General features: G+C 36.2%; 1 protein-coding gene and 1 pseudogene across 1 annotated transcript in view; one reads left to right on the top strand and one right to left on the bottom strand.

Moving 5' to 3' along the window:
• SSH2 (slingshot protein phosphatase 2) overlaps window positions 1-27199 on the bottom strand; it is a 217421-nt gene that overhangs the window by 106838 nt on the left and 83384 nt on the right. The window contains exon 3 of the mRNA XM_090290635.1: window positions 26179-26222. Within this exon, the coding sequence (XP_090146761.1) occupies window positions 26179-26222 (44 nt within the window). The remainder of the gene's footprint in view (window positions 1-26178; window positions 26223-27199) is intronic.
• On the top strand, window positions 8016-9157 carry LOC149997928 (pleckstrin homology domain-containing family A member 1 pseudogene; annotated as a pseudogene).

Raw genomic sequence — 27199 nt, 5'->3', positions numbered from 1 at the left:
TGACATGAAAATCTACTCTTTGGTTTAAGAGGGCTAAGAGAAAGGTCAAGAAAATTGCCCTTCAGGGATAAAATCAGAGTGTCTGGTGAGGCATCTTAGATTACAGTGCATGAGACTAATAAATTTTATTTTTGCTTTTCTAAATTCTCAATGTATCTATCTTTTGACTTTCTCTGAGGTAAAAACTCTTAATAGGGGAAAGATCTATGTGCTTTTTCTTCTGGTCATTAAGAAAAGAGGGAGAGAGGGACGAAATTAGGGAAGGATGGGGCAGGGGGTGAGGTGGGTAGAGTTAGAGTTGAGGGTGGGCAGAGAGATTCCGCATTTTCCCTGCATATGCAACCTTAAAATAAAGTCCACTGTGTAGTTTATTCACTGAGAAAAGGAAGATGCTGACTAGAAGTAATCTTCTATATTCTTTTCCATCAATCTGACAAATAGCTAAAGCAGGCAACATTAAAATGGCAATGGGTCTGCTATTAAAAGTTCTAGATTCTAGTTATTTTGTCTTAATCTATCCCACCTCTATTTTCTTTAATCTTAAATTTTTAAGTTGCTTTTTAGAGAGAGAGGAAAGGAGGGGGAGAGAGGGAGGGAGGGACGGAGAGAGAGAGAAACAATGATTTGTTGTTTTACTTATTTATGCATCCATTGGTTGATTCTTGTATTTGTCCTGACAAAGGATGAAATCCACAATGGTGGTGTATCAGGACGACGCTCTAACCAACTGAGCTACCCGGCCAGAGCAGTTTCTTTACTCTTAAAGTGGGGATGATAATACCCACAGTTTTATTAAGATACATAAACAAAAGTGTTTTGTGAACAAGACAGCACTAAATTTTCATTATTAGGATGATCCATAAATTGACCAATCAGCTTCCAATAACAGAATACTAGTTGTATTTGTTTGTATTTAGGGTGAGAAATTGATGAATGAGTGAAAATTAAAATACATATAAACTTCCCCTATGTACCACTATTTCATAGTGGTAAGGATAGTAAGGAGTCCTCACTATTCTTGTTTGCAAGCCAGAATGACATTAACTCAATATTACAATCAGTAGTAATGTGGAAATCTGCAGTGTTCACTGGACTTTTGTATTTTTTAAGCTTTGAAATAATAGCATTAACTTATATAACTTTATTTTTTAAATACCTACTTATAAGAAAAAATTATTATACCAATCAGAAGATCTATTTGTATTTTTATGTTTTTCTCTAAGGGTGTGATCTAGAGAAATAAATAGTAAATCAATCCCCACCATGTGTCAAAAGGGAGAAAACCAACACCCTATAAAGAGTTACAAAACAAAAAGCCTGTTACCTGGAGTAGCAAAACATTCTGTCTCCTGTGAGTCTGGAAAATGCTAGGATAAAACGGTCAAGATAATACCCCTAATTTTTAAACTTGTTGTTCAGACAGCACCAAGAGGTATCTCACTACACTTAGTCAAAGGCACTCTTCACATAATACAATAAACCAAACTCTGTAAACAAAGGCTCTTAAAGGCAATCATGTTTTGCAATCACCATGTGGCTAATAGTTTTATTTAAAGAATACCTGACAATAGTTTTAAACACTGGACGGAACAATGTCACTGAGCCCTTCTACTCCTTTCCATGGAACTTTCCACCATGAGAGCAATGGAGAATACTAAAAAGATCTGCGTATCAACTCCAGGAGAGGCAATCTCTAAGGCATTCTCCATCCCCCGTGGTCTTAACCGCCATATGCTCCAGTGGGAAGAGATGCTGAAACGCTGCTTTCTTCAGGTTACAAAAGCCCCACACTCCATTGTTTAGTAAAAATAATAGGCATTTATAGATCACCTTTCACATCCAACACACCTTACAGAACATTTAACCATTTAATCCCCCACTCTCTTTAAACATTTTATTTTTTTAAAAAATGAGTTTTAAATGATTTAATCATTTAGTTTTTTTTCCTTTACATAGCATCTTACATGAAGGAGACATTTAATATATTTATAGAAAGTGATGGCCTCACTCTCTTATTTGATGTTTGGAATAAACATATTAATTGGGCAGGTATTATCATCCCTTGTTACAGTTGAGGAAAAAGATAAACTAGACTAATATCTAGGTGATAAGAAGGCTAGGCTTCAGGCTCAGATGTGTCCAATTCATTGTACATATTGTTGACAGATTAACTGAATTCAGTCAGACTAATCTTAAATACCTGTATGCCAGGCACTTTGTTAGATACTAATTATGAAAATGAATGTGGCTTACATACATTATAAGTCCCTACTCAAAATCCTCAAATAGTTTCTTATTGCTTTTGAGATCAAGTCCAAACTCTTCCTTCTAGCCTTCAGATCATCTATAATTTAAATCCTACCATAATCCAGTCATTACTGCATAGGTAACTACTTTTTACCCACTCTCCCAAAACAAATCTTTTGTTATAATTGGGTGGTTTTTATCCTTTCCTCTTATATCTAAGTTTCTTTCTCCTCTCTGTTCAAGTTGTTCCCTCTCTGAGACCACTTTTATCTAACCTTTAAGGCTGTCCATGTAAAACATTTTTCAAGGTCTAGTTCAATTCTCAGCTCTTTCAATAATTACAACTCTATAGTGTTTTCACATCCATCCTTATTTGATTCTCAATATAATCCTGTGTATAGGTAAGCAGAGCTGGCTGGGCTTCACTTTATTTTATTTATTGAGTTATTTATTGGGGTGGGGGCTTCATTTTATAAATGAGAAAACTGAGGCTCAGAAATTAAAGGACCTGCTCAAGTTTACAAAGCTTGAGCAGGGACAGGATTTGGACTTAAGTTTTCTGATTAAGTCCAGTGATTAATTCCTGGTTTATATATAGTATGCTATGACACATTTCTAACTCCTTTAGAATTTATAATCTATATTGTTATTCAAGGTCTTATTCTCCATTTTATGCCATAAAAGTGATCTCTCTGCTAGAGCAAATCAGACAGTGACTTCACAGAGCCTAACACATTGCTCAGCCAGTCAAAAGCACTAAATATATTCTGGTTGGTTATGTGGTCCTTTATATCATACCCCACTGTATTTTCCTTACGGTTCCAGATAAATATTTCTGAAAGAATCAATACATTAATTAATGATGGACGTTCTCTCTCCCTGCAAGTTCATTCCACACCTGGTACAGGGAGAAGCCCCTAAGACTCCTTTTCATTGCCTCATCTTTCTCCAGCTGCCTCTTGCTCTTTGGATAGACTATCTCCTCATACAGAGAATCCAGTACAGGGCCTGGAACAGAGTCCAGTAGGCAAGGGCTGTATTTTTATTTTCAAGCCTGCCTTAGACTTTCAGGAGCCAAAAGTTCAAATCTCAGCAGGTCTGATTGAGCTCTTTCACAAGCAATTTAGTACTATGAGTTTGTTTAGACTGGTCAGGTTTCCAGGTCCTGGCTGAGCAGCATCATTATCTCTCCAAGTTTTCATGTATCAGCTTCCCTGGCCATATTTCACTCTCCATGTCTTTCTTCTCTGAAATCAGGTGAACATGAAAAATTACATAATTACACAATTATCTACTTTTCAGCAACCACATAAAATAACTTCAAGGAATTTAAGTATAATTCGGGAATTTTTTTTTTTCCTCTCTGGGTTAGCCAAACCAAGAAGTATGCAAAAGTTATACTTTTCAATCCTTAGTAGAAAGGGAGCACTTTGTGTCATTCTTTAGCTAGTACATCAAACTGAGAAAAGATAAGGTGTTTTCAGATTCTATTCAATCCACCTCAGCTGGAAGGCCAACAGGGACAAAGGATCTTAAGTGAAGTGAAAAGCACTTTGCCAGGGAAAAGAAAACTAAGTAGCAAATCTTTCTTTTAATTTTAATTGTGAAATATTTCAAATATACAGCAAAGAACAGAGGATAACAAATAGCCAGATACTCAATGCACTATCACATTCTAACACTTTACTCTTCAGAATCTAAGGAATAAAACATTACAGTTGAAGCCCCCTTTGAACTTCTCTATGAGCCCTTCCCCCATCTCTGTACATGTAATTACTCCCCTGAATCTGGCATTCATCTTTCCATTCATGTTTTTATATTATACACACGGTATGTTTTTATTTAATGTTAAACTTATTCAGAAAATTATAGCTTATGAAGTATTGAACTTTTTATTTCTTAAGGTTTCTATATAAAATATATGTAAAAGAGTAAATAAAACATTTTCCTGCTTATGAACTTCTAGCCCAGGGATAAATAGATGAATAGATATCTGATAAAGCCCATATAGTATAGCAAAATGTTAACTGTGAATCCAACAGGGATGTGTGTTTGGATGATTTACTGTACAATTCTTTCAACTTATCTGTTTACTTTTTTATAATAAAATGTTGAAGAAAAAAACACAAAGCAAAAACCTCTAGTTCATATTTTGTCTAAAAATCAAAAAGGGAAGAATATCAACTGGTTTCATATACTTAAGGACCTAGTATACTTACAGAAAACAACAATTAGGCTTGATAGTATAATTGTTGTTTAAGCTCTGAGTGCTTTATGGTATATAACAATTAAAAAGAGAAAAGATGAACTAGAGAGTATTATACTTAGTGAAATAAGCCAGGCAGCGAAAGACAAATACCATATGATCTCACCTAATACAGGAAACTAATGAACAATACAAACAAATAAGCAAAATAGAACCACAGGCATGGAAACAAAGAACAGAAGGACAGTGACAAGGGGCTAAGGGGGAGGGGGAGAAAGGGGAGAAAGAAGGGGAAGGGTCTAGTCAAGGAACATGTATAAATGACCCATGGACATGGACAACGGGGTGGGGATTGCCAGTGGGTGGTTAGGTGGGTGGGGTAGGGGAGAGCAATGGGGGAAAAAATGGGATAATTGTAATAGAAAAACAAGAAACAAACAAACAAATAAATAAAAAGAGAAAAGACCAGTTCCTCTAAGATTTCTCTTTATAAATTCCCTTCTTATAAAGCCGTTATTCCCACTTTGACTTTTCCATCCTTTTCTGGAGAATTCATAAAATGGTTTGTTTATAATCCCCCTTCTCTCCATGATTTAAGCCCAAAGCCAGAAAACTACTTATAGTTGATAGGCATTGCTAATAAAATGAGTATATTAAACAATTAGAAGACAAATACTTTTAACAATTAAAAAAATATTTTTATATTCCCCCTCACAAACCTTCTAAATTCCCTTATCTCAGGAAAATGCTCTGCTACAAGCTGACATGAGAACTAAAAAGGCATTCACTGTTGATAAAATACTACTGTGATATATAACATATATGGAATAATACTTTGCTTACTACTTGAGGTATTTTCAGATGTACATATTATTTATACCTCACAGTAAGCATGACAGCTTTTTAAAAGAGTAAAGTGAGTCTGAAAGAATAAATGTATTTAAAATTTTTTTTAAATTTTCAATTACAGTTGAGACACAACAGCATGCTGGTTTCAGGTGTACAACACAGTGATCAGACATCTACATAACCTACAAAGTGATCACCCCAACAAGTCCAGCACTCATCTGACACCATTCGTAATTATTATAATATTATTCACTATATTTCATATGCTGTACTTTACATCCCCATGGCTTTCTTTTTGTATCTGGCAACTGATACATCTTAATCCCTTCCCCCTTTTCACCCATTCTCTAAACATCCCTCCCACCTGGCAACCATCAGTTTGTTCTCTGCATCTTTGAGCTTGTTTCTGTTTTGTTTTTTAAATTACACATATAAGTGAAATTATATAGTATATCACCTCACACCTGTCAGAATGGCTATAATCAATAAATCAAGAAACAACAAGTGTTGCTGGGGATGTGGAGAAAGGGTAATACTCATGCATGGTTTGGTGGCATTGTATATTGGTGCAGCCACTATGGAAAACAGTATGGACGTTCTCAAAAAATTAAAAATTAGCACTATCATATGACCCAGTGATTCCACTTCTGGGTATTTATACAAAGAAATCCAAAACTCTAATTAAAAAGACATATGCACCCCCTATGTTCTTTGCAGCATTATTGACAATAGCCAGGATATGGAAGCAACCTGTGTCTACCCATAGATGAGCAGATGTGTACATATGTACAATGGAATATTACCCATAAGAAAGAACAAAATCTTGCCATTTGCAACAACATGAATGGACCTAGAAGGTGTTATGCTCAGTGAAATAAGCCAGAGAAAGAAAATGAATGCACTTTTAAATACTGTGTAACCAATACAAACACAGGTCTCATAATTCCAATACCAGTGCTCTTTCCACATTACTGAGAACAACGGACTAGAAATCTTCTTGTTTTAGGGACATTTTATAATGATTCCATGTTCCCCCAAAGAGTGAAAATTTCCCTCTAACTATAAAGTAAAGGAGAGGCAAGGATGGTTTCCTGGAAGAAATTAACTTTTAAAAAATGGACAGGGGAGGAATTGCTGGTAAAATCAACTGGGAATGTATGGGCAGAGAAAGTAAGGAAAACCAGCAAAGAATGATGATAAGAAAGCCAAAGGAGGTGAGAACTGCAGAGAGGAAAGGTCAATAGTGTCATTTAAGATGGGGCCCAAAAAGTATTCACTGGCAATCTAAACAAGAGCAGCAGTTTAAGTGGTGGAGGGAGCAAAAGTCAGATTTCATGGGTTGAAGAGTAAATGGGAGTCAAAAAAGAAGACAGTAAACATAGACTATCCTTTCAAGAAATCAAAATAAACTTGTAGTTTGAGGTAAAAGCAAGGTTATAAAATGGTACTTTAAAATTATATTTTAAATTCTTTTATACCTGGCCATGTTTATAAGATGAGCGAAACAAGCCAGCAGAGGTAAAAATATGTATTTAACCAAATGACAAAGGAGGATACCATCACAATAATTGATCTTGATCTGCAAGCATTTTTAAGTTAAAGGGTACAATACTTAAAAGAGTCTCAACTCCAAGAAATAGGAATAGGTGTAGATGCCAATAAGACTATTAGAATTTATAACCTTCTGAAATGTGTTCACACACTAGAACCTAAAAGATCCATATCAAATTGGCTCATCAGCTATTCTCCAGAACTTTCTAGAGTAACAAAGAAATGCAATTATGTGTATATTTTAAGTGTAATTTAATTTCTCTTCTTGATATATGAAGAGATCTGTATAGGCTCATTTTCTGCCCCCCTCCTTTTTTGTCCTAAGAGCACATGTGAAATCAGAGGTAAGTGTGTTAAAATAATGGCTAACCCTCTCCAATTGCCACCCTGCTAAATAATCCTCACCTTCTCAATTCCAGGCCAGTTCCCAAACTCCCTCAGGTGTCACTACCCACATGCTACATAGCATTTAGAGTTCAATACACCCCCCAAAAACTATAGCACATAAACAAAGCCAGGGGGTGGGGGAAGAATCCAGTTAATGAGCTTTACATGGTAGAATTTGGTACTTTAAGAATTGAACTCCTTCATAGTTACTTGATCATAGTTAAGGAACTTAGAATTTTGTATGTAACTTCTGGCCAACATGGTTTTTTAAAAAACAACGATCATTTCCTCTTTTCTACAAATCCTTCAACTAAAAATGGTAACACACAAGAACTTTCTATTGGCATAATATTTTTTACATGTAATTATTTGCAATCTTCTCAAATATGCCTTTCCTATCTTCTACATGGACTGTATTTTCCTGTTCCAGAGGATATCAAGTATAAATATTTTATGTGGCTGAAGATGCAGCAGCAATGTATTTGTAAGAGTCTGTGTGTCTAATGTATATGTGTCATACACCATACTTCAAGTAGAAAGCCCAAAGTTGGGGCGGGTATGCGTGCACAGCTGGTCCCCTGTGGGAGCCACGGCCGTGGTGGGCGTGCGGCCATTTCCCCAGGCTGAGGGCCACGCTGAAGTTGAGTATGAGGAGTGCGGCCCCCCAGGCAGCATCGGGCTCCAGGAACACTGTGCCTGCTGAGGTGGACTGGGAGGCTGCCCCGCACCCAGTCCTGTGGGGCTGGCGGGGGCTGCGTAATGTTCAAGCTCAGAAATGCCTTACGTGGATCATTAGAATCTCATTTGTGGTTTTCCAGACATTGAAGAAAATGAAAATTTCTTCGAAGGTACTTAACACTGGATACCAGAGAACATAGTGTTGCATGGTACATTGATAATCGAACCTCCCTTCTGGATCGTCACGTGTCAGAGCCATTAAATTTAACCTATCTTTCAAAGGTTAGCGATGCAACTAAGCTAAGGTCAAAGGCTGACTTCTGTTTTGTTATGAACGCAAGGACGAAGAAGTATTCCCTACAAGCTAATGATCAGCAGGACCAAATAGAATGGATAAGTGCCTGAACAAAGCTATAAAAATTACAGTACCAAAGCAGCCACACAGCCTCATTTTCATAACCTGAGTCGCCAGGGTGGAAGTGAGAAGAGGCAAATGTCTTACAGAGCTCACACTGTAAGTGGTGTGTGTACCCATCTCCACTCCAACTCAGAAAGTAGACTGTGGTCAAAGTATTGACAGAACCAGTCACGGAGCCATCTTCCTTACTTTACTCCTAAACCACCTTCAGAGAGTGCAGTTATCAAAGCTGGATATTGTGTAAAACGAGGAGCATTGATGAAAAACTGGAAGGGAACATATTTTTAATTGGATAAAAGCACAATAGGCTACTTAAAATCTGAACTGGAAAAGGAACCTTTCCACATAATACCATTTAAAGAGGAATGTAAACAAAGTTACATAATGATTTGGGACAAACTGTAACTTCGTCTGGAACTTTCTCTGTGCAGGCCCATAGCCCTGGAGAGATGCACAATTGGATGAAAGCAGTCATTTGCAGCGCAGCAGGGACCTGGCTTATCAGCCTGGTCTGAGCCTTCCAACTGTCCGGAGTCCAAACACGCTTTCCGCCCGCCCAGCGCAGCGGCAGCTGCCTCACATTCTACGGACTCTCCAGCACCTCTGGTCTCAAGCTTCACTGTGGATAAGCGAGGATTTTATGAGCCTCTTACCAAGGTCAAACTAGGGAACTTCAAGGTCCAGATTGTTTCTACAAGAGAACCAGCTACCAAACTGACTTAACAAGCTCGCTAAAACCTCCAAGTAAAAATGGCTCTCAGGAAGAAGATTGTGACCCAGTGGATTTGGATGAGGCAAGTCTTCCAGTCAGTAACGTGTAAGATGGAAGCATGACCTGCCTCATCAGCCCCTTAGTTTCCCTTCATGAGGTTTCTAGCCAAAGACTATGATAAAGGGTGAAGTGGTTTTTAATGTCTATATTATACTGCATTATAGATGTACTCTTTATAAACTTGTAAACATAGAATCTAGGGAATGGCCAAAATAAATGTCATCTCTTTTTGAAAGAAAGACAGAAGAAAACCCTGTTTCTCAGTATCAACTGTCTGAAGTTTTGTGTGTTCTCATTTGGGTGATGAAAATGTGTGTGTGATATTTTTTCGTAGTGAATTTGACAATTTAAATGTTTAACATTGTAAAACATTAAAAATCCTTATTATTTTGGTTGTTTTGAAAATGCTACTATGACTTTCTATTGGGTAGTCAATATTTACACATTCTTACCAGTTAATATCACTGAATGAATTACCAGACTAAGATATCTAAACTCATGATGTCTATGGTACTGTAAATGTCATAGTAAATGTGGACTATTTTGACATGATAACCATTTCTGATGCCCTGCATCTCAAGGTGAGTGGTAAGTTTTGCATAGAGGATATTATTGGACTGTTGGGAAGGGTTGTGGGTTGTATTGAGGTGAAGAAAAGGGAAAAATCAGATTTTAAACAACTGTATCTTGGACATTTGTTTGAAAAAGCTTAAATAGAATTTGCAGTAGTCATTGCTTTATACAGTGAAAATTATTTGGTAAGAAATTTCTGGGAGATCTGATTTTCTTATCAAAGTTTTATGCATAGTCCTTACTTCTATATTTGGATCAGTGAAAGACCTCCAGCTGATATGTAAAAATATACTTCCCTTAGCCATGCTATTTATTGTGGTCTCTACTTTTTGTCACTCACAGCCTATATTCAAGTGCCTGTGTTTTTTCATATTGTTAATATGCTCAAAAGTCCTACATAATTGGTTTTAAACATTGTATTATGTTTTTTCATATTGTTAATATGCTCAAAAGTCCTACATGATTGGTTTTAAACATTGGGATAAAAATTACTTTTCAGTAGCAGTGTTAAATAAGAAACCATTTTATGTTAGAGATGCCAGAATGCTGGTATTCTACTAACTGTGCAATATGTTATTTTTTCTCTTTAAGATTTAATTTCTTTATTTTCAGAGAGAGGGAGAGGGAGAGAGGAAGAGAGGTAGAGAAACAACAATGTGTGAGAGAAACATCAGTCAGTTGCCTCTCGCATCCCCCAACCAGGGATGGAGCTGGCGACCTTTCCGTTCACGGAACAAAGCCCAACCCATTGAGCCACACGAATCAGGGCTGCAATGTCTTAAAACACAAATTTGAGTACACATTTAATCAAGGGGATATAATAAACATAAGCACCTCTCAAAAAATCCTTAGTTTGAGGTGTTGGATAATAGACCAGTTTGAGCGAGTATCATTTTTGCATTTTGGTCTTAAACATCTGCTTTAAGAAAATAGTATTGAACTTCACATGCAGCTATTTTTATGATAGTTTACCATTTTACAATGCTGTTTTGTTTTGAATTCAAACATGTCATGTTTCTCCTTTTCACTTTCTAAGATGAGTTCCTGTCTGAGAGATTACCTACTGTAGTGGTGAGGTCCAGATATTCCTATATATTATAAATACTAGAATTATCGTAGCATCAATTAAAAAACTCAAATGCATAAAGAATGCACTACTCAACTCTTTTATTCATAAGCTAATGTTTTTAAAAGTCATATTTAGATTTTTTTGCAGCTACATTTGAAAATGATAGAATTAAAAGGTTTTTTAAATTACTTTTTATCCATTATAATGGCTCTTTTAAAAGTTCCTTTTTCATGAACACACCTAAGAAATCTTGCATAGACAGTTTGTGATAGAAGCCTAATGCTGTTTTCTTTGGTACAGCTTTCACATTGCATGTTTATGTTAGCATATTTTGGTATTGGTAATTTGATATATTTCATAGTGGCAAAATTCTAGCATAGGTGATTGATGGGGTCTTCTAAAATTTTCTCAATGTTTATAATTCTATCAAAATTATCTAATTACTTTAAAACTTATACTTCCTTATACTTTCCCACATCTGAATTTTCAAAAAATTACTTTGAATAATATTTGTTGCATTACTTTTTCTGTACATATAACATATCTTCTTTCAGAATGGGAGTATATGTGTGCTTTCCAATGTTTCCTTTTATGTCTGTTATGTTTATATGTCCAACTGGTTGAACACTGTAATGACTTGAGAATAAACTGCTCAAATTAAAAAAAAGAAAAAGAAAGCTCAATGTTTGGTTTTCTTAAAGTTAAGAGTCATTTGGTATTCTATAGAAAACACATAAAACCAACCATATGGGAAAACATATTTGCCAATGATATCACAGACAGGGGACTGATCTCCAAAATATATAAAGAGCTTATACAACTCAACATCAAGAAAACAAACAACCCATTTAAAAAATGGGCAAAGGACCTGAACAAACACTTCTCCGAAGAGGACCTTCTGTAGAAGGTCCATAGGCACATGAAAAAATGCTGAACATCATTGGCCATCAGAGAGATGCAAGTAAAAACCACAATGAGATACCACCTTATGCCTGTCAGAATGGCCATCATCAACAAATCAACAAACAACAAATGCTGACGAGGATGTGGAGAAACGGGAACCCTACTGCACTGTTTGGTGGGAGTGCAGACTGGTGCAGCCACTGTGGAAAACAGTATGGAATTACCTCAAAAAACTAAAAATGGAACTGCCATTTGAACCAGTGATTCCACTGCTAGGATTATACCCCAAAAATCCTGAAACACTAATTCAAGAGAACTTATGCACCCCTATGTTCATAGCAGCCCTGTTTACAATAGCTAAGTGCTGGAAACAGCCTAGGTGCCCGTCTGTGGATGAGTGGATCAAAAAACTGTGGAACATCTACACAATGGAATACTACGTAGCAGAAAGAAAGAAGGAACTCCTGCCATTTGCAACAACATGGATGGAACTAGAGAGAATTATGCTTAGTGAAATAAGCCAGGCAAAGAAAGCAAAATACCATATGATATCACCCAATACAGGAAACTAAAGAGCAACACAAACAAACGAACTAAATAGGCAAAGACTAGAATAGTTGTCAGTAGGGGGGAGGGGGGAGGGAGAGAAGGGGGATAAGTAAGGGAAGGGTCTAGTCAAGGAACGTATATGAATGACTCATGGACATGGACAACGGGGAGGGATATAATTGTGGGAGAAGGGATGGGCTGGGAGGGGGGAGCAATGGGGGAAAATGGGACAACTGTAATTGAATAACCAAAAAATAAAAATTAAAAAAAAAAAAAGAAAAGAAAACACATAGCAACCTTCCTAAGACAATCACCATTTAATTCAGTTGTATATTAAAGTGATCTCATTAATTAAATGTTACAGCTCTTAAGAAGAGCGATAGTTAAAGCAAAACCAAAAACAAAACAAACTGGCCTGCCAGGCATATTTTAACTGTTTAAAAAGGGCTTTAACCTTAATATCAACTGCTTTTTTTTTTTTTTTTTTTGGATTAAGAACTAGGCTGTAGTGGTTTTGAAGTTTCTGGAATATGTATTATAAAGATTTACTTGGTTTTATACAAACATAAAATTACGATCCTAGTTTGAGAAGAACCAGTTTATATTGATAAAAATGGGTAGCAGTAAAAACATTAATAATAGTTTCTGCTTGTTGAGTGCCTATTACTATGTGATAGGCTTAACCTTTACATCTCAAATCATTATGTCATTATGAAAAACTGTCAAATATTGCTTCTATTACAGAGTTGAGGGAATGGGCTCAAAGAAGCTAAATATCTTTTCCCAAAGCCCAAAAATAGATGAAAAGTATGGTTCTTTATTTTTTCCTTCTACAAAAAGTTACTGAGTACCATTTATGTTCAAGGATTCAAGGATATAATCATGGACAAGATAGAAATTGTCCCTGCCCTCCCTCAGCTGTAACTGGCAAGAACAGAGCAAATAATGTGTAACAGGTAGTAGTGTTGGACGAGCTATGAAAGAGAAGAAGAGTTCTGCTGGAATTTTTCCACAGAAAAGTAAGGATTGTAAGCAAAGGTGGCTCATAACCAATTATGTGTTTTAAACAGTTTCTAAATTTCCTGACCTTTTTGTTTGGTGTTTCAGCTGAACAGCTGTTTTAGGGCTGGGCTAGGTAATTGATAACAGGTCCTTTCTTCTCTCTCCAAATGGCTGTTTAGCTTGGGGAAATTCCCAGTGAATAATTAACACCAGAATAGTCTGCCAGTTATGTTTATTAATACATTCTTTCTGCTTCAGGATGGTGGAGTAGTAGTGAGTCAGAGAAGCAAGTATATGAGTCTTTGCTTAATAAATATTCATTGAATGGATTAAACAAGATGATCAGTACCTTTAAACAGGGTTTTCTAAATGGCACCCAATGGCTGTAACTTTACGTAATCATCCAGGTTGAATCAGATTTGACCTACTGGCCCAGAGATGGGAAGCTCCTATTTCTAATTTAATACTCGATTTGTACTAAATAAGAACTTTATTTAAAGGACTTAAAGGTGTCTAAAGGTGCCAGTTTCTCTTCTTTTTTTCCCTCAGTAAATGGTCTTAATGCTTATACGATATAAAGCATGTTAGTCATAGTACAGAGTTAGAGAAATCAGGCTGTGAGTTTGTGAAATAAAATGGGAAAGAATTGAGACAAATACTAATGAAAGTACCATCACTTTACATCTTGCTGTAATACTTCATGCTCAATATCTGTCAAAGCTTTCCTATAAAGTGTTTTATTTTCTTTTTTTAACAAATCTATAGGATAGATGTGCAGATCCTCATTTTATATATGAGGAAACTGAGGCCTAGCATAGTAAGAGGTGAAACAAAACTAAAATCAGGTCTTCTTGCTCTCAGTTCATTGCTCTTTGCCTCTGCTACACTGCTGGTTGTCCACACTTCCCTTGCTAACCCCTTTGTACATACAAAAAGAAAACCAGCACTAACTAGGCAGGAAATTTAAAATAGAACTGAATTTTTATCCATAGAAATAATATTACAATAAAGATAGAAAGAACAATAATATATTCCAATTCCCTGCCATTACATAAGTATAATAGAAAATACATTATTTGTATGCCTGTCATTTACATATATTTCCTGTTTAATATAATTTAAAGAACAGATGCTGCTCTGGGATAAATTTTCACTTTTACCTGGGAAATCTTGTTTTTCAGAAGTCTTATTCTCTAATCAACTGATAAAAATATTTTGAACTCTTTTCTGAAGGATAATATTCTACAAATAATACTAATATTCAACATATTAATTCTAGTAAATGCTCTTTAATATTACTTTGTAATATTACTTTGTAAAAATTCCGCATTAGATGGTTTACTCATCTTTTGAGATAATTAAATATAAATGTTGAAGTGATATGGAATTTGATGATGGTAGCAATTTAGAATTTATTTGGGTTATAATAGGAAATCTTTTGGTATTATCTATTTCCTTTAAAATAAATTTAAAACATAAACACACAGGTGCTATATACATGCAAATACATATATACGTATATATGTTATATATACACATAATTTTTCTTACCCTGAAATATATACTTATATGTGTATACCCTGTATACAAACACACACATATGTATACGTATATATGTTTCCAGGTAAGAAAAGTCTACAGTCTATACTGACTAAACTCTCAAACATAAGAATATAAGAAAAAAAAACCTTGACATTATACTGAACTCAGCAGTTCTGAATTAAGTGTTCAGAATAAATCTTTCCTAGTAGCCTCTTAAGCTTTCATCCAAAACAAACAAATTGTAACAAAATGGAGAATATATTACCTTTATTAATTTTTTAGTTCCCTGAATACTTCCTGGAGGAGGGTGAGATTCTAATTTTGGGGGTTGGAATGGGAGAGTTGAGAAATGGAGAAGAAGAATGAGCAACTCTTTGGTTTCTATTTGCAGGCTATTTCTTTAAAAAAATGAAGTAATTACACCTTTTATTTAATTGAGAAAAATCATATGAAAAGTTAATCATCCAGTCTTAAATTACTTTTAAAGCAGCAAGAAGCTTGTTTTTATACAAGCTTCCCTAGTTTCAATTCATACATGTATTTATTTACTCGGTAATTTAATAACTAGGTAATGCATGCCTATTAGTTGCCAGGGCTTGGCCTGAACCTTGGGAACACAAAAAATGAGAAATGCATGGGAGCTGACAGCCTAAAGCGGAGACAGACATGAGTGTGAAAAAGGATCTCTGAATTATTATGAACTTTCATTGCTAATTTTATTCATAGAATTAATATAGAACACACCTTCAAAGTTCAATACAGTTTTAGAGCAGGCTTAACAGCAAATTCACTGAAACTTTTTCATGAGTGAGTGAAACTCTCCTGTGAAATGTCTTTTTTGATATATATGTTGTCTTTTGTTTTTATGCTATTTGTTGTTGTTGTTGAAAGACCTTAATGTGGTGGCTCTCCTGTCCTGGATGTATGCCTTCTAACTCATTCCCTGGGTGTCCTTGGCTGCATTGTTTTGTAGGGCCTTATCCTGAGATAGTATCACTTGATGGTCTTGCTAAATTTGGTAAGCGAATGCCAACACAAGTCATCAGTACTCTATCTCTGCCCTTCAGTTTAAAACATGGCTTTGGTTTCAATTTTAAATATAATCTGGAAAAAGCTCTTAAAATGCCTAAAAAACTCTATGGTAAAGGAAAGACCGTAGGCCTAACAGGACTCTGGATCATGTGCAGATTCTAGGATCAGGCTCCAGTTAGTAGAACCTACACATTTGCCTCTACAGATTCCTTCCAGTAGCAGATTGGCACACGGTTCTCTGCAGAGATCACCTGGAGCACTGCTGCCCCCTGGGCCTGACAGTTCAAGTCCACTTCAACACTGAGGGAGATTCTATTGATGGTGTTAGCAAAAAGTGATAGTTCCCAGGGTTGGTCCTTTTCAAAGTACAAAGTTGTTGAAGGTGCTCCTTGAGAATGCCACGATTTACTTAGTCATCTAAGGTGATAGCCCTATGGAGTTTTATAGGATCTGTGAGCTGAATAAGTCTTGAGACCTTCCTTAAAGGACATGAAAAAACAAACAAACAAACTCTGCTCCTCTTAGGAGTCTGAATGGGTTCACAGTCTTTAGCTCAAAGGATTTACCATCAATCTCAAACTGTTTCAATAGAGGGCTATATTCATAAAAGAGCCAAGCAGAGAAGGCTTTTCAGGCAATAGCCACAGCTATGATGAACACTAGTTGCATTCTACAGACCCGCCATACAAAGGCCTAGTTGATGATAAAAGGTTGCTCTAACTTGGTTTATTTCCATTTCAGAACCAATAATTGCGTTTTCCACTAGCCTGATGACATTGGCTTTAAAATCTCTGAGGTCTTGGTTGTGGTCTTTGGCCTGAATCTTCTGGACTTTGATGGGATGAACAAACATTAAAACAAGAAGTTGCAGCTCACACAGCTGAAGAGGTACATCTGGATTGTCATGAGGGTATCATGGAGGTATTGCATCCACATGTAGAACACTGGAGATGATGGTAGTGGCTGTGAGCTGAAGCTCCCTGCAATGTCTTTTAAAAAGATTAATTTTAACTTTAAAAAGAGTATTTGTGTAGTGCTTTTCAATTACTGAAAGGAGACTTTTTTAATTCAAAAAAGTACAGAAACCTTATAATAGATTGTGGCTAAAATTAAACATTCACTGCTATTATTAGTTATTTAATCATTAGATCTTATAACTACAGTATCTATCTAGGTCTTAGGGAGATGCCCCCTTAGTTTTAGTCTACTCCTTTCAATTCTGTCAGTTTTTGCTTCTTACATTTTGATGGTTGTTTAGGTGCATAAATACAGGCAAAAGTATGTTTACAGTCGTGAGTAGGCAAAACAGTTTATTAATGTATTATTATTTTATTATTAACCTGCTTTTGCCAACCCCTGTACTTAAAATTATATCTTCTTGCGGTATTGAATCTTTTAATATGTAATGTCCTTCTTTGTCTCTTATAAACTTTTTTATTTGAAGTTTATTTTAACTGGTATTAGTATACTCACCCCTCCTCTTTTTTGGTTACTATTTGTATGGATATATTTTTCCACCCTTTCACTTTCAAACTGTTTGTGTCTGAATCTCAAAAGAGTCTCTTGTAGTTGGGTCATGTGTTTTTATCCCCTATGCCAATCTCTACCTTTTTAAGTATATTTTATTGATTATGTTGTTACAGTAGTACCAATTTTTCCCCCTTCGCTCTCCTTTGCCCAGTTACCCCCCTTCCCTCCAACAATCCTACCCCTCTTAGTTCAGGTCCATGGGTCATGAATGTAAGTTCTTTGGCTTCACCCTTTCCTATATTATTCTTAACTTTCCCCTGTCTATTTTATACTTATCAATTACGCTTCTTAAACCCTGCACCATTTCCCCATTTCTCCACCTTCCCTCTCCCAGCTGATAACCCTCCAAATGATCCCCATATCTATGATTCTGTTCCTATTCTGGTTTGTTTTGTTGGATTTTGTTTTTATTTTTTTAGATTCAGTTGTTTATAGTTGTGAGTTTGCTGTCATTTTAATGTTCATCATTTTGATCTTCTTTTTCTTAAGTAAGTCTCTTTGACATTTCATATAATAATGGCTTGGTGATGATGAACTCCTTTAGCTTTACCTTGTCTGGGAAGCACTTCATCTGCCCTTCCATTCTAAATGATAGCTTTGCTGGATAGCGTAATCTTGGTTGTAGGTCCTTGCTTTTCATCACATTGAATACTTCTTGCCAGTCCCTTCTTGCCTGCAAAGTTTCTTTTGAGAAATCAGCTGATAGTCTTATAGGCACCCCTTGTAGTTAATTCTCTGCTTTTCTCTTGCTGCTTTAAACATTCTCTCTTTATCTTGAACTTTTGGCATTTTAATTATGATGTGTCTTGGTGTGGTCCTCCTTGGGTCTAGCTTGTTTGGGACTCTCTGTACTTCCTGGACTTAAATGTCTATTTCCTTTGCCAAATTTGGGAAGTGTTTCTTCATTATTTTTTCACATAAGCTTTCGATTTCTTGCTCTTCCTCTTCTCCTTCTGGCACCCCTATGATTTGGGCATTGGTATGTTTAATGTTGTCCCAGAGGTTCCCAAGCCTTTCCTCATTATTTTTTTTTCAATTCTTGTTTCTTCATTCTGTACTGGTTGACTGTTTTTTTTTTTCATTCTTATGTTCCAAATCATTGATTTGAACCCCAGTTTCCTTCCCTTCACCATTGGTTTTGTGTGGATTTTCCTTCATTTCATTTAGCATAGCCTTTACTTCTTCCCTTATGCGTTTGCCATACTTAAGTATATCTGTCAAGCCTGTGAGCATCTTTATCACCAGTGTTTTGAACTCTACGTCTGTTAGGTTGGCTACCTCCTCATTTATTAGGTTGGCTATCTCCTCATCACTTAGTTCTCGCACTGGAACCTTGGTCCATTCCCTCTTTTGGGCCATACCCCTCTGTCTCTTCATCTTGACAGGCTTCTGTGTTTGTTTGCCTCTGTGTCTTAGATAGAGCTTGCCAATCTCTATTTTTTTATTGGAAAGTCTAATCCATTCACATATAAAGTAATTACTGATAAGGAGGGACTCAGTTCTATCACTATGCTATTTATTTTATATATGGCTTTCCTCTCTTGCCCCTCAATTCCTGCATTACTGTCTTCTTCTGTATTTAGATTTTTTTGGTAGTGAAATGTTTATGTTCCTTTCTCATTTCCTTTTCTGAATATTTTGTAGCTAATTTCATTTTTTTAATTCTCACCCAAGGATATGTTTATTGATTTTAGAAAGAGAGGAAGGGGGAGAAAGTAACATCGATCAGCTGCCCTCTGTAAGTGCCCTGACTGAGGATCAAATCTTCCACCCTGGTATGTACCTTGACCGGGGCCCGAACCTGCAACCTTTTAGTGTATGGGACAACGCTCCAAACAACTGGATCACCCAGCCAGGGCTCCTCTTTTTAAAAAATTAAATACAAGATACCATCTCACAGTCATTAGGATGTCCACTATCCAAAAAACAGAAAATAACCAGCGTGGTTGAGGATGTGAAGAAGTTGAAACCCTTGTACACTGTTGGTGGGAGTGTAAAATGGTACAGTATAGTGGGTCCTCAAAAAATTAAAAATAGAATTACCATATGACCCATAATTCTGGGTGTATACCCAATTAAAAGCCAGGTCAAATGAATTTGCATACCCATATTCATAGCAACATTATTCATAATAGTCAAAAGATAGAAGCAACCCAAATGTCCATTAACAGATGAATGGATAAACAAAATGTGGCATATGCTTATAATGAAATACTATTCAGCCTTAAAAAGGAATTCTGGCACATGCTACACCATGAATAAACCCTGAGGACATTATGCTAAGTGAAACAAGCCAGTCATCAAAGGACACATATTGTATGAGTCCATTTATATAAGGTACCTGCAGTAGTCAATTCTCAGAGTTGAAAAGTAGAATGTTGGTTGCCAGGAGCTGGGTTAAGGAGAGGTTGGGGAGTTATTATTTAATGGGAACAGAGTTTCAGTTTTGGAAGTAAAGTATTCTCTGGGTTAATATATTCTTTAACTAGAACATATACTGAGGTAGAGTACATCTGTCTCCTTTTCACAGCCAAAAGATGAACAATGTAGTACATTTATTGTCATTATATTTAAATTCATGCACAAATTATTTCACCAAATAGGCTGGAATTAAATGACATCATATCTCAAAAGTAAAAAATAAGCAGAGTAAATACAAGATAAAAGAAACTTGATGAGGTATCAGAGACAGAGATCTGGAGGAAAGATTTTTCCACAATGAATTAGTAATACAATGCCATGGTGAAACTGTATCTTACACAAGGACATGCCCTGATTCATTTCTAGTAAAGCTATTATTTCTAGTAGACATATCAACATTCTTCTATTCTCATTTATTCATTCCATAAGCATTTACTGAGTGCTAACTACATGCTAATTGCTGTAGATACTAAGATAAAAGACACAGTCACTGTCCTCATGCTGCTGTCAGACAGGGAGGTAATTGCCCACCTATAGCCATTTGCTTGCAACAACTTTCTGGAGAGTTTTCCTGCCTCCTGTCATACTGTGTAACACTGCCAGACTCTTCTGGCAGTCATGTCATTCCTCTAGACACAGATCAGTTAAATCAAAACTCTTCTGCTTGTAAGATATAGACAATTATCTTCTTATTGTCCCTGAAACACATTAGCATCTACTTTCAGACTTCTGAGGATTTCCTCCCACTCTCCCCATCCTTCTGTATTTGAAATGCCCTTCTTCTGTGCTCCTGTCTAAATCCCATTCATTCCAGACCTGGCTCCTCCTAAAAAAATTTTTTTTAATTAAAAAAAAAAAAGAACTTGTTCTTCCAAGAGATTTTCTGAGACTCTGCTGGCCCACATTGCTTTCTCTCTACCACATCTGCTGCAAACTTTGTTTTCAGTGCTAGGTTTGAAGTATCTTGGAGAAAATAATGTTTTGAAAGGTGAAGAACCTTTTCAATAGATGGTAATTCTTTATGTCTCTGAAAGACTAAAGAGGAAGAAAGTAGGTTTAAAAACAGGAGAGGTTTTGGGCCGAACATGAAAAATAACTTCACGCTGAGTTATTAAAATATAAAAATTGGCAATATTATATGTATTGCTTGAATTAAGGGGGGGGGCATAAAATTGTGCTGAATGGCTTAAGCATTTATTTGTCTTAAAAAAAAGAACAATTCCTCTGAGATCTTTGAAGCTATGTTATTTTACAATGCTATAAATTGCTGACCCATGGCTACTATGCTGTACACATGAGACCAATACAAAGTAATGTTGAAGAACTGTAAATGAAAAAACAAAACACCTAAAAAAATTGCTGACCCCAAAGACAATTTCCTAAAGGTCATTCATTTCTCTTCACTTATACAATTCTTAGGTTATAATTGGTATACATAGGAATATAAGAATTTTACTATAATTAAAATATTTATTTTCTAAATTTAGATCTAAAGTACTTTGTTTCCTACCACAACTATTCATCTTTAAAGAAAGATATCTTGTGATGTATTATAGAATTGTACCCCTGAAATCTATATAATTTTATTAACCAATATGACCCCAATAAATTAAAAACAAAAGTCTCAGGATTTGAAAAATTTATTTCACTATCATATTTTTTGTTTAAATTTATTTATTATCTTACAATTTCATTGGGTTGACTCACATGACATAGCTGTTCATAGGTTAAAATGGTTGAGTAATGGCATGTTCTATGGTTTAGTTTTATAGTTACCTTCTTGGCCGTTCCCCAGTCAGTAAAGTGGATCATCACACAAGAAGAAGACAAGCTATGTGTTCGTAAATATGCAAAAGGAAAACTGGCATTGAGTTTCATCTATTTATCTTTTTATCAAATACGTAATGACTCACAATTTGATTTTTAGTTCTGTAATCATGTTTGATTTTTATACCTATCTTCTGAGAAAGACAAAGTGTTGTCAGAATATAAATGTCTCCATAATAATTGAGTAAATTCCTTAAAATAAATTTAGCTATATGTTTGTGTTTTAGTGTCTTGTGGAAAGTATAGCTTGTGAGTGATAAAACTGGATATTCAGCTCAGGAAATTTGTAAGTAAAGTACTGAAGAAGCAACCTAGTTCCTCCTAACTTCTTAGAGTAAAATACAAGAAGAGAGACATGAACTGAAGGAGTTATGAAGCAAAAAAGAACTTAAAAGATTTGGAAATTTTTCAGCTTGTCCATATTGCAAAAAAAATGAGAGTATGCTCTGAAGAGAATACCAAGAGTGTGCTGACCAACCACTTGTAAGGAGATTAATATGGTTGTGAACCACAGAACTAATGGGCCATTTCAACAGAAGCCAGGATTGGGATTATACCAACAGGAATACTGACAGCTGAGACTAACAGAAGCAAAGAAAATGATTTGAAATGAAGGAAGTGTAAACATGCATTATTCTTCAAGAAAAAGGAAGACTGACCCAAAGGCAACTGAGAGATCATCGGGGCTACTACACCCACTACAGGGCTAGGGTGCAAGGGCCAAGGGCCAAGGCTGCCTCGACCTTGGTTTCAAAGGGCAGTACCACTGCCCAGCAGAGTGCCATGTGAGTCAGCCCTTGGAGAACAGGCCAAGGGAGCCAGAGGTGCAAGGCTGCCCCCTGGGGATGACACCACCACTCCAGTGACTCCTGAAAGGGCCACTGCCCCAGTGGATCCAGAAGGCAAAGTCCTGAACCAAAGAGGGTTATTCTTGAGTACTAAGATCTAATGGAATTTGCCTTGCTAAACTTTGGGCTTACTTGGGGCCTGTTACCTCTTCTTTCTTTCCTATTTCTCCCTTTTAGAATGATAATGTCCATTCTATGACTGTCCTGTCATTGTGTTCTGAAGTGCATAACTTATCTGGTTTCACAGGTTTATAGATGGAGAAGAATTTGGCCCCAAGTTTTACACATATTTGATTTAGATGACATTTAGATGAGACTTTGGACTTGGGCATTTAGAGTTGATGCTAGAATGAGTTAAGACTTTCAGGGCTGTTGGGGTGAAATGAATATAGTTTGTATGTGAGAAGACCATATATTTTGGGGGGCAGGGGTGGAATATTATGGACGGAATGTGTGTCCCCTCCAACTCCATACATTGAAGCCCTAACCCCCAATATGATAGCATTTGAAGATGGGGGCCTTTAGGAGGTAATTAAGGTTAAATGACATCATGAAGGTGGGGCCCCATAACACAATTAGTGGTCATATAAAAAGAGGAAGAGACCAGAGCACTCTCTCACAGCCACATGAGGACACAGCAAGAAGGCTGCTGTCTCTAAGCCAGGGAGAGGGCTCGCACCAGAACTGAACCTGCTAGCACAATGATCTTGGACTTCCCAGCTTCCAAACTATGAGAAAAAAGTGCCTGTTGTTCAAATCACTTGGTCTATGGTATTTTGATACAAGAGCTCGAGCTAAGATAAGTTGGTTGTATCTTTTGTTGTTGAGTTGTAAGAGTTCTTTATATATTCTGGACTTTAGCCCTATATATGATTTTCAAATATTTTTTCCTATTCTCTGGGTTGCCTTTTCATTGGTTTCTAAAGGCATATGGTTTGGACTAAGTATATTAAAATATTCTTTTTAACTTACGAGTTCTCCAATAAATGGCGTTTGGTTAAAATAAGAGATCATTAAGGCAACATCTTCTTTAGTACCTGGAACTGGCATTAATTTAATAATATGCTATCTACTATTCAATGCTATCCTGAAAGATGAAACGGATACCAGAATCTCAGAATTCTTGAGGAAATATTTGCAGCCTACATGGAGTAGTTACCCTGGCTGGTCTGGCTCAGTGGATTGAGCGTCGGCCTGTGAGCTAAGTGTCGCTGGTTCGATCTTCCAGTCAGGGCACATCAGAGAAGGAAAACTCTGACTCCAAAAAACCTCTGCTGCCTTGCGGCATACCTCTTCAGGGGAAAGGCTAAGGGAGTAAACCCCGACAGAAAATCCGGAGCCGGAGTCCCTAAGGCGCTTTGACGTTGTAGTCAACACCGGCAACTCCTGCGGCGCACCTGAAGCCAAGCTGTATTGACTCCGTCTTTCCCTTGGACCCTTCAGCTGCGAAGAGAGGGGGGGTCTGCTGCATGGGCAACAGCAGACCCTCCATATCACCCTGCCCAGGCTCTGTAGCTTCAGCTTCACTGGAGAGGACACTCCAGCGTCATCGCAAGATGTCGATTCAACACGGGAGGAGACAGATACCGTGTCACTCCCGAGTCGGACTGCACAGCCATTCTCGGCGGTGCAGATAGACTCTTAAGAAGCTACACCATCGTCTCTCGAGACGGACGGCTGCCGACGACTATTCAATTCCCTACTACAAACCACAATTGAACCCACAAACTGACAAGATGAGTTTAGGCATGCTCAATCAAAAGATGCTAACTCAATGCTGGTTTATTCTGTGCTAAGTTTAATGCCAGATAGACAATTCAAGAATAGCAGCAAAGCACACAAAAATCAACCTCTTACACACCACCTAGTTACAAGGGGCATGCATTTGGCACTTCAGAGAAGTTTCTTTGCTTTGAGTCAGACTAAAGCAAGTAGATTTAGAAATAGCCTAGGAAATATTCAATATAAGAAATTACAACAGGGAAGTAAATTTTTATTTTTTTAAATGATTGTTACTAGGTTTTTCTTCATTTCTTATTTCTATACATAATCCTTTTCCTAGACTAAAAGAAGCCTACAAATACCCTCTGCTAGTCATTGTAATAATTTATTGCCAACAACTTTAAAAACATGGGTCTTTGCGGTTCTTAATGGCTTGACAGTTCAAGACTGTGAATAAAAAAATAGACTTCATTGCTTCATCATTATGTAATTTTTTTGGAACAACAATTATCCCCATAGATGCCAAGTCAATATGTAAAGCTTAACATTGACACAACGGTCTTTAAATTTGGTCTACTAGAACACTTAAGAATACTTTGGGATTCTTTTTCATTTTAATGGAAATAAGGTTATGATTCGTCTTAAGCATTCAGCTAAAATTTCTTCTGGTTTCTATCTCTTAACCTTATGAGAAAGAATGACACTTCACTATCAGATCTTCCCTAAAAGACATTAAGCTTTAACCCAAAACTTTTGTGATAACCAAGACAGGAAAAATATTGCCAATAACCTCAGTTACTGATGAAAAGGAAAATTAATATTTTTATATTAAGTTGTACTTGACAAGAGTGATGTCTAAATTAACAAACACCTGATAACTCATCATTAAGGAAGTATTTCCTTTAGACACCTTCAAACATAATGAGCATGCTTATTGTATCCTGTCTCTGTATCAGTCAGAACGGCTCATGTGATTGAGTTCAGAGGACACAAGCTCAGTAACATTTAAAGTACATAACAGAAATGTTATTATATACTTCCTAGATGTCTGATAACTTTTTCTTTTAATGGCAGCAGGTACTAGTGCTCTTATAACAACAACATGCCCACTACTCCATGAGAGGGAGGAAAAAGGTATTACTGTATTTAAAAGGATTGGGTACGTTACTCTGTATATCCTTTGTATTTAGGAAGTGAATATTAACCAGTCTGTAGAAACTTCAAAATCTATTAAAATTAATGACAAACAAGTACAAAGCTGAAGCACATAATGTTCTTTAGTTGATATTTTCCTAAAAGGTAAAAAAAAATTGCTTTTTTACTACCCAAGATAGTTCTGGAGACTTGGGTAAAAACTGGACCAATATTGGCCTTTCTGCATTTTAAAAAAAGTAATCTGCCATTTTATTTATTTACTGAGGCATAACTGACCTACAAAATTATATTAGTTTCAGGTGTACAGCACAATGCAATCTACCGTTTTAAATCTGAGCCAGTAACTAACTTCTTAAAGCAATCCTATTTTGAAAGACCAATAAAGCATTTTGAAAATCCAGGACAAACTAATAAGGAAACAGTGAAAAAAATTAGAGAAAAAATATTAACTACAGAAATGCTACAGGATATAGCCATAGATGTGAAGTAAATCAAGCACGACAAATACCATATTTCACTTAAATGTGGGATCTAAAGAACAAAACTACAAACAAACAGCACAGAAAAACACTCGCAGAGAAGAGCCTGACAGTTAACAGGGGAGAGAGGGGCTGGGGGGCTAGGTGAGAAGTGAAGCGACTAAGAAGTACCAATTAGTGGTTACAGAGCAGACACAACGATGTAAACCGCAGCACAGGGAATATAGCCAATATCATAATAACTATGCATGGTGCCAGGCGGGGACTTGAAATATTAGGGAGACCACTGTGTAAAGTACATGATTGTCTAATCACAATGCTGTACATCTGAGACTAATACAGAAAAATATTAAATGGAAACTGTAATTGAAAAATAACAACAAAAAGAAATGCTATAGCATATAATGAACAAACATACCTCCTGGGCTGTGACCGGCATTCCTCCTCCCCACTGTCTGCCTCCTGTATAGACAGGAAAACAAGAAAAATAATTTACAACTGAGGTCTCATATCACAATATCAACAATGCAATTTGACTAAGCTTTACATGTTGGAATACCTTATTCATGCTGTGCACTTGTACTAAATTCTCTATAAAAAGCGACTTTAACCAACTCAGGAGGTTGATATTCAAGGGTGGACAAAAGTAGGTTAAATTATCAGCCATCATTATCTAAATGATAAATCATAAATAAGGATACAAAATAACAACAACAAGACAAATAATACAAATAAATAATACAAGAATAAACTCCGTGCTTCACGTGCTCACAACTGTAAACCTGTTTTGCCCACTCTTGTATATTAATAGAAGTTATTCCTGGAGGAAACTTTAACAATAGTCTACAAATTTTACTGATAACAAAGTGCTAATGATTAAAGAATTACCTCTAAAAACCAATTGAAAATGTTATATTATTGTTACACATATTGTTACATAATTGTTACGCTACTTCAAATTCAAAATGAGCAGTTATTTTGACTACCACCAGCAAATCTCATCAAGATGACCTATTAATAATTCTGATATCCAAAGAACAACCTAAAGAATGAACACCACTTCACAAAGGGCTCATGATCAAATCACTATTATCATTACCATCAACATAATGGCTACTACTTATAGAGTATAACATGTCAGACATCTTGCTCAATACTTTGTCCTACTTCTTCCTTATAAACTCAGAAGGTTCATGGTCCATACTTTTCACTGATTCTAACATATACACATAACTTAGGATAAATCAGTGTAATAAAAAAAAATCGATGAATCATAGTTTAATTGCAACATTTATTTTTTCTTAGTGGCACATAAAATAATTGAGGGTGTTAAAACTTATGGCAATTTAAACTCAATATCAATATGGAAAAAAAAAAATGAACCCCTACCCCTACCTCACATCATATACAAATAGGGAAAAGGTAACCAGAGAGCAAAT

The sequence above is a fragment of the Furipterus horrens genome, unplaced genomic scaffold (genome assembly GCF_987537825.1).
Source record: "Furipterus horrens unplaced genomic scaffold, mFurHor1.1.pri manual_scaffold_11, whole genome shotgun sequence".
Lineage (NCBI taxonomy): Eukaryota > Metazoa > Chordata > Mammalia > Chiroptera > Furipteridae > Furipterus > Furipterus horrens.
Note: the sequence above shows the minus strand (reverse complement) of the source record. Positions and strands in the feature narration are given on the sequence as shown.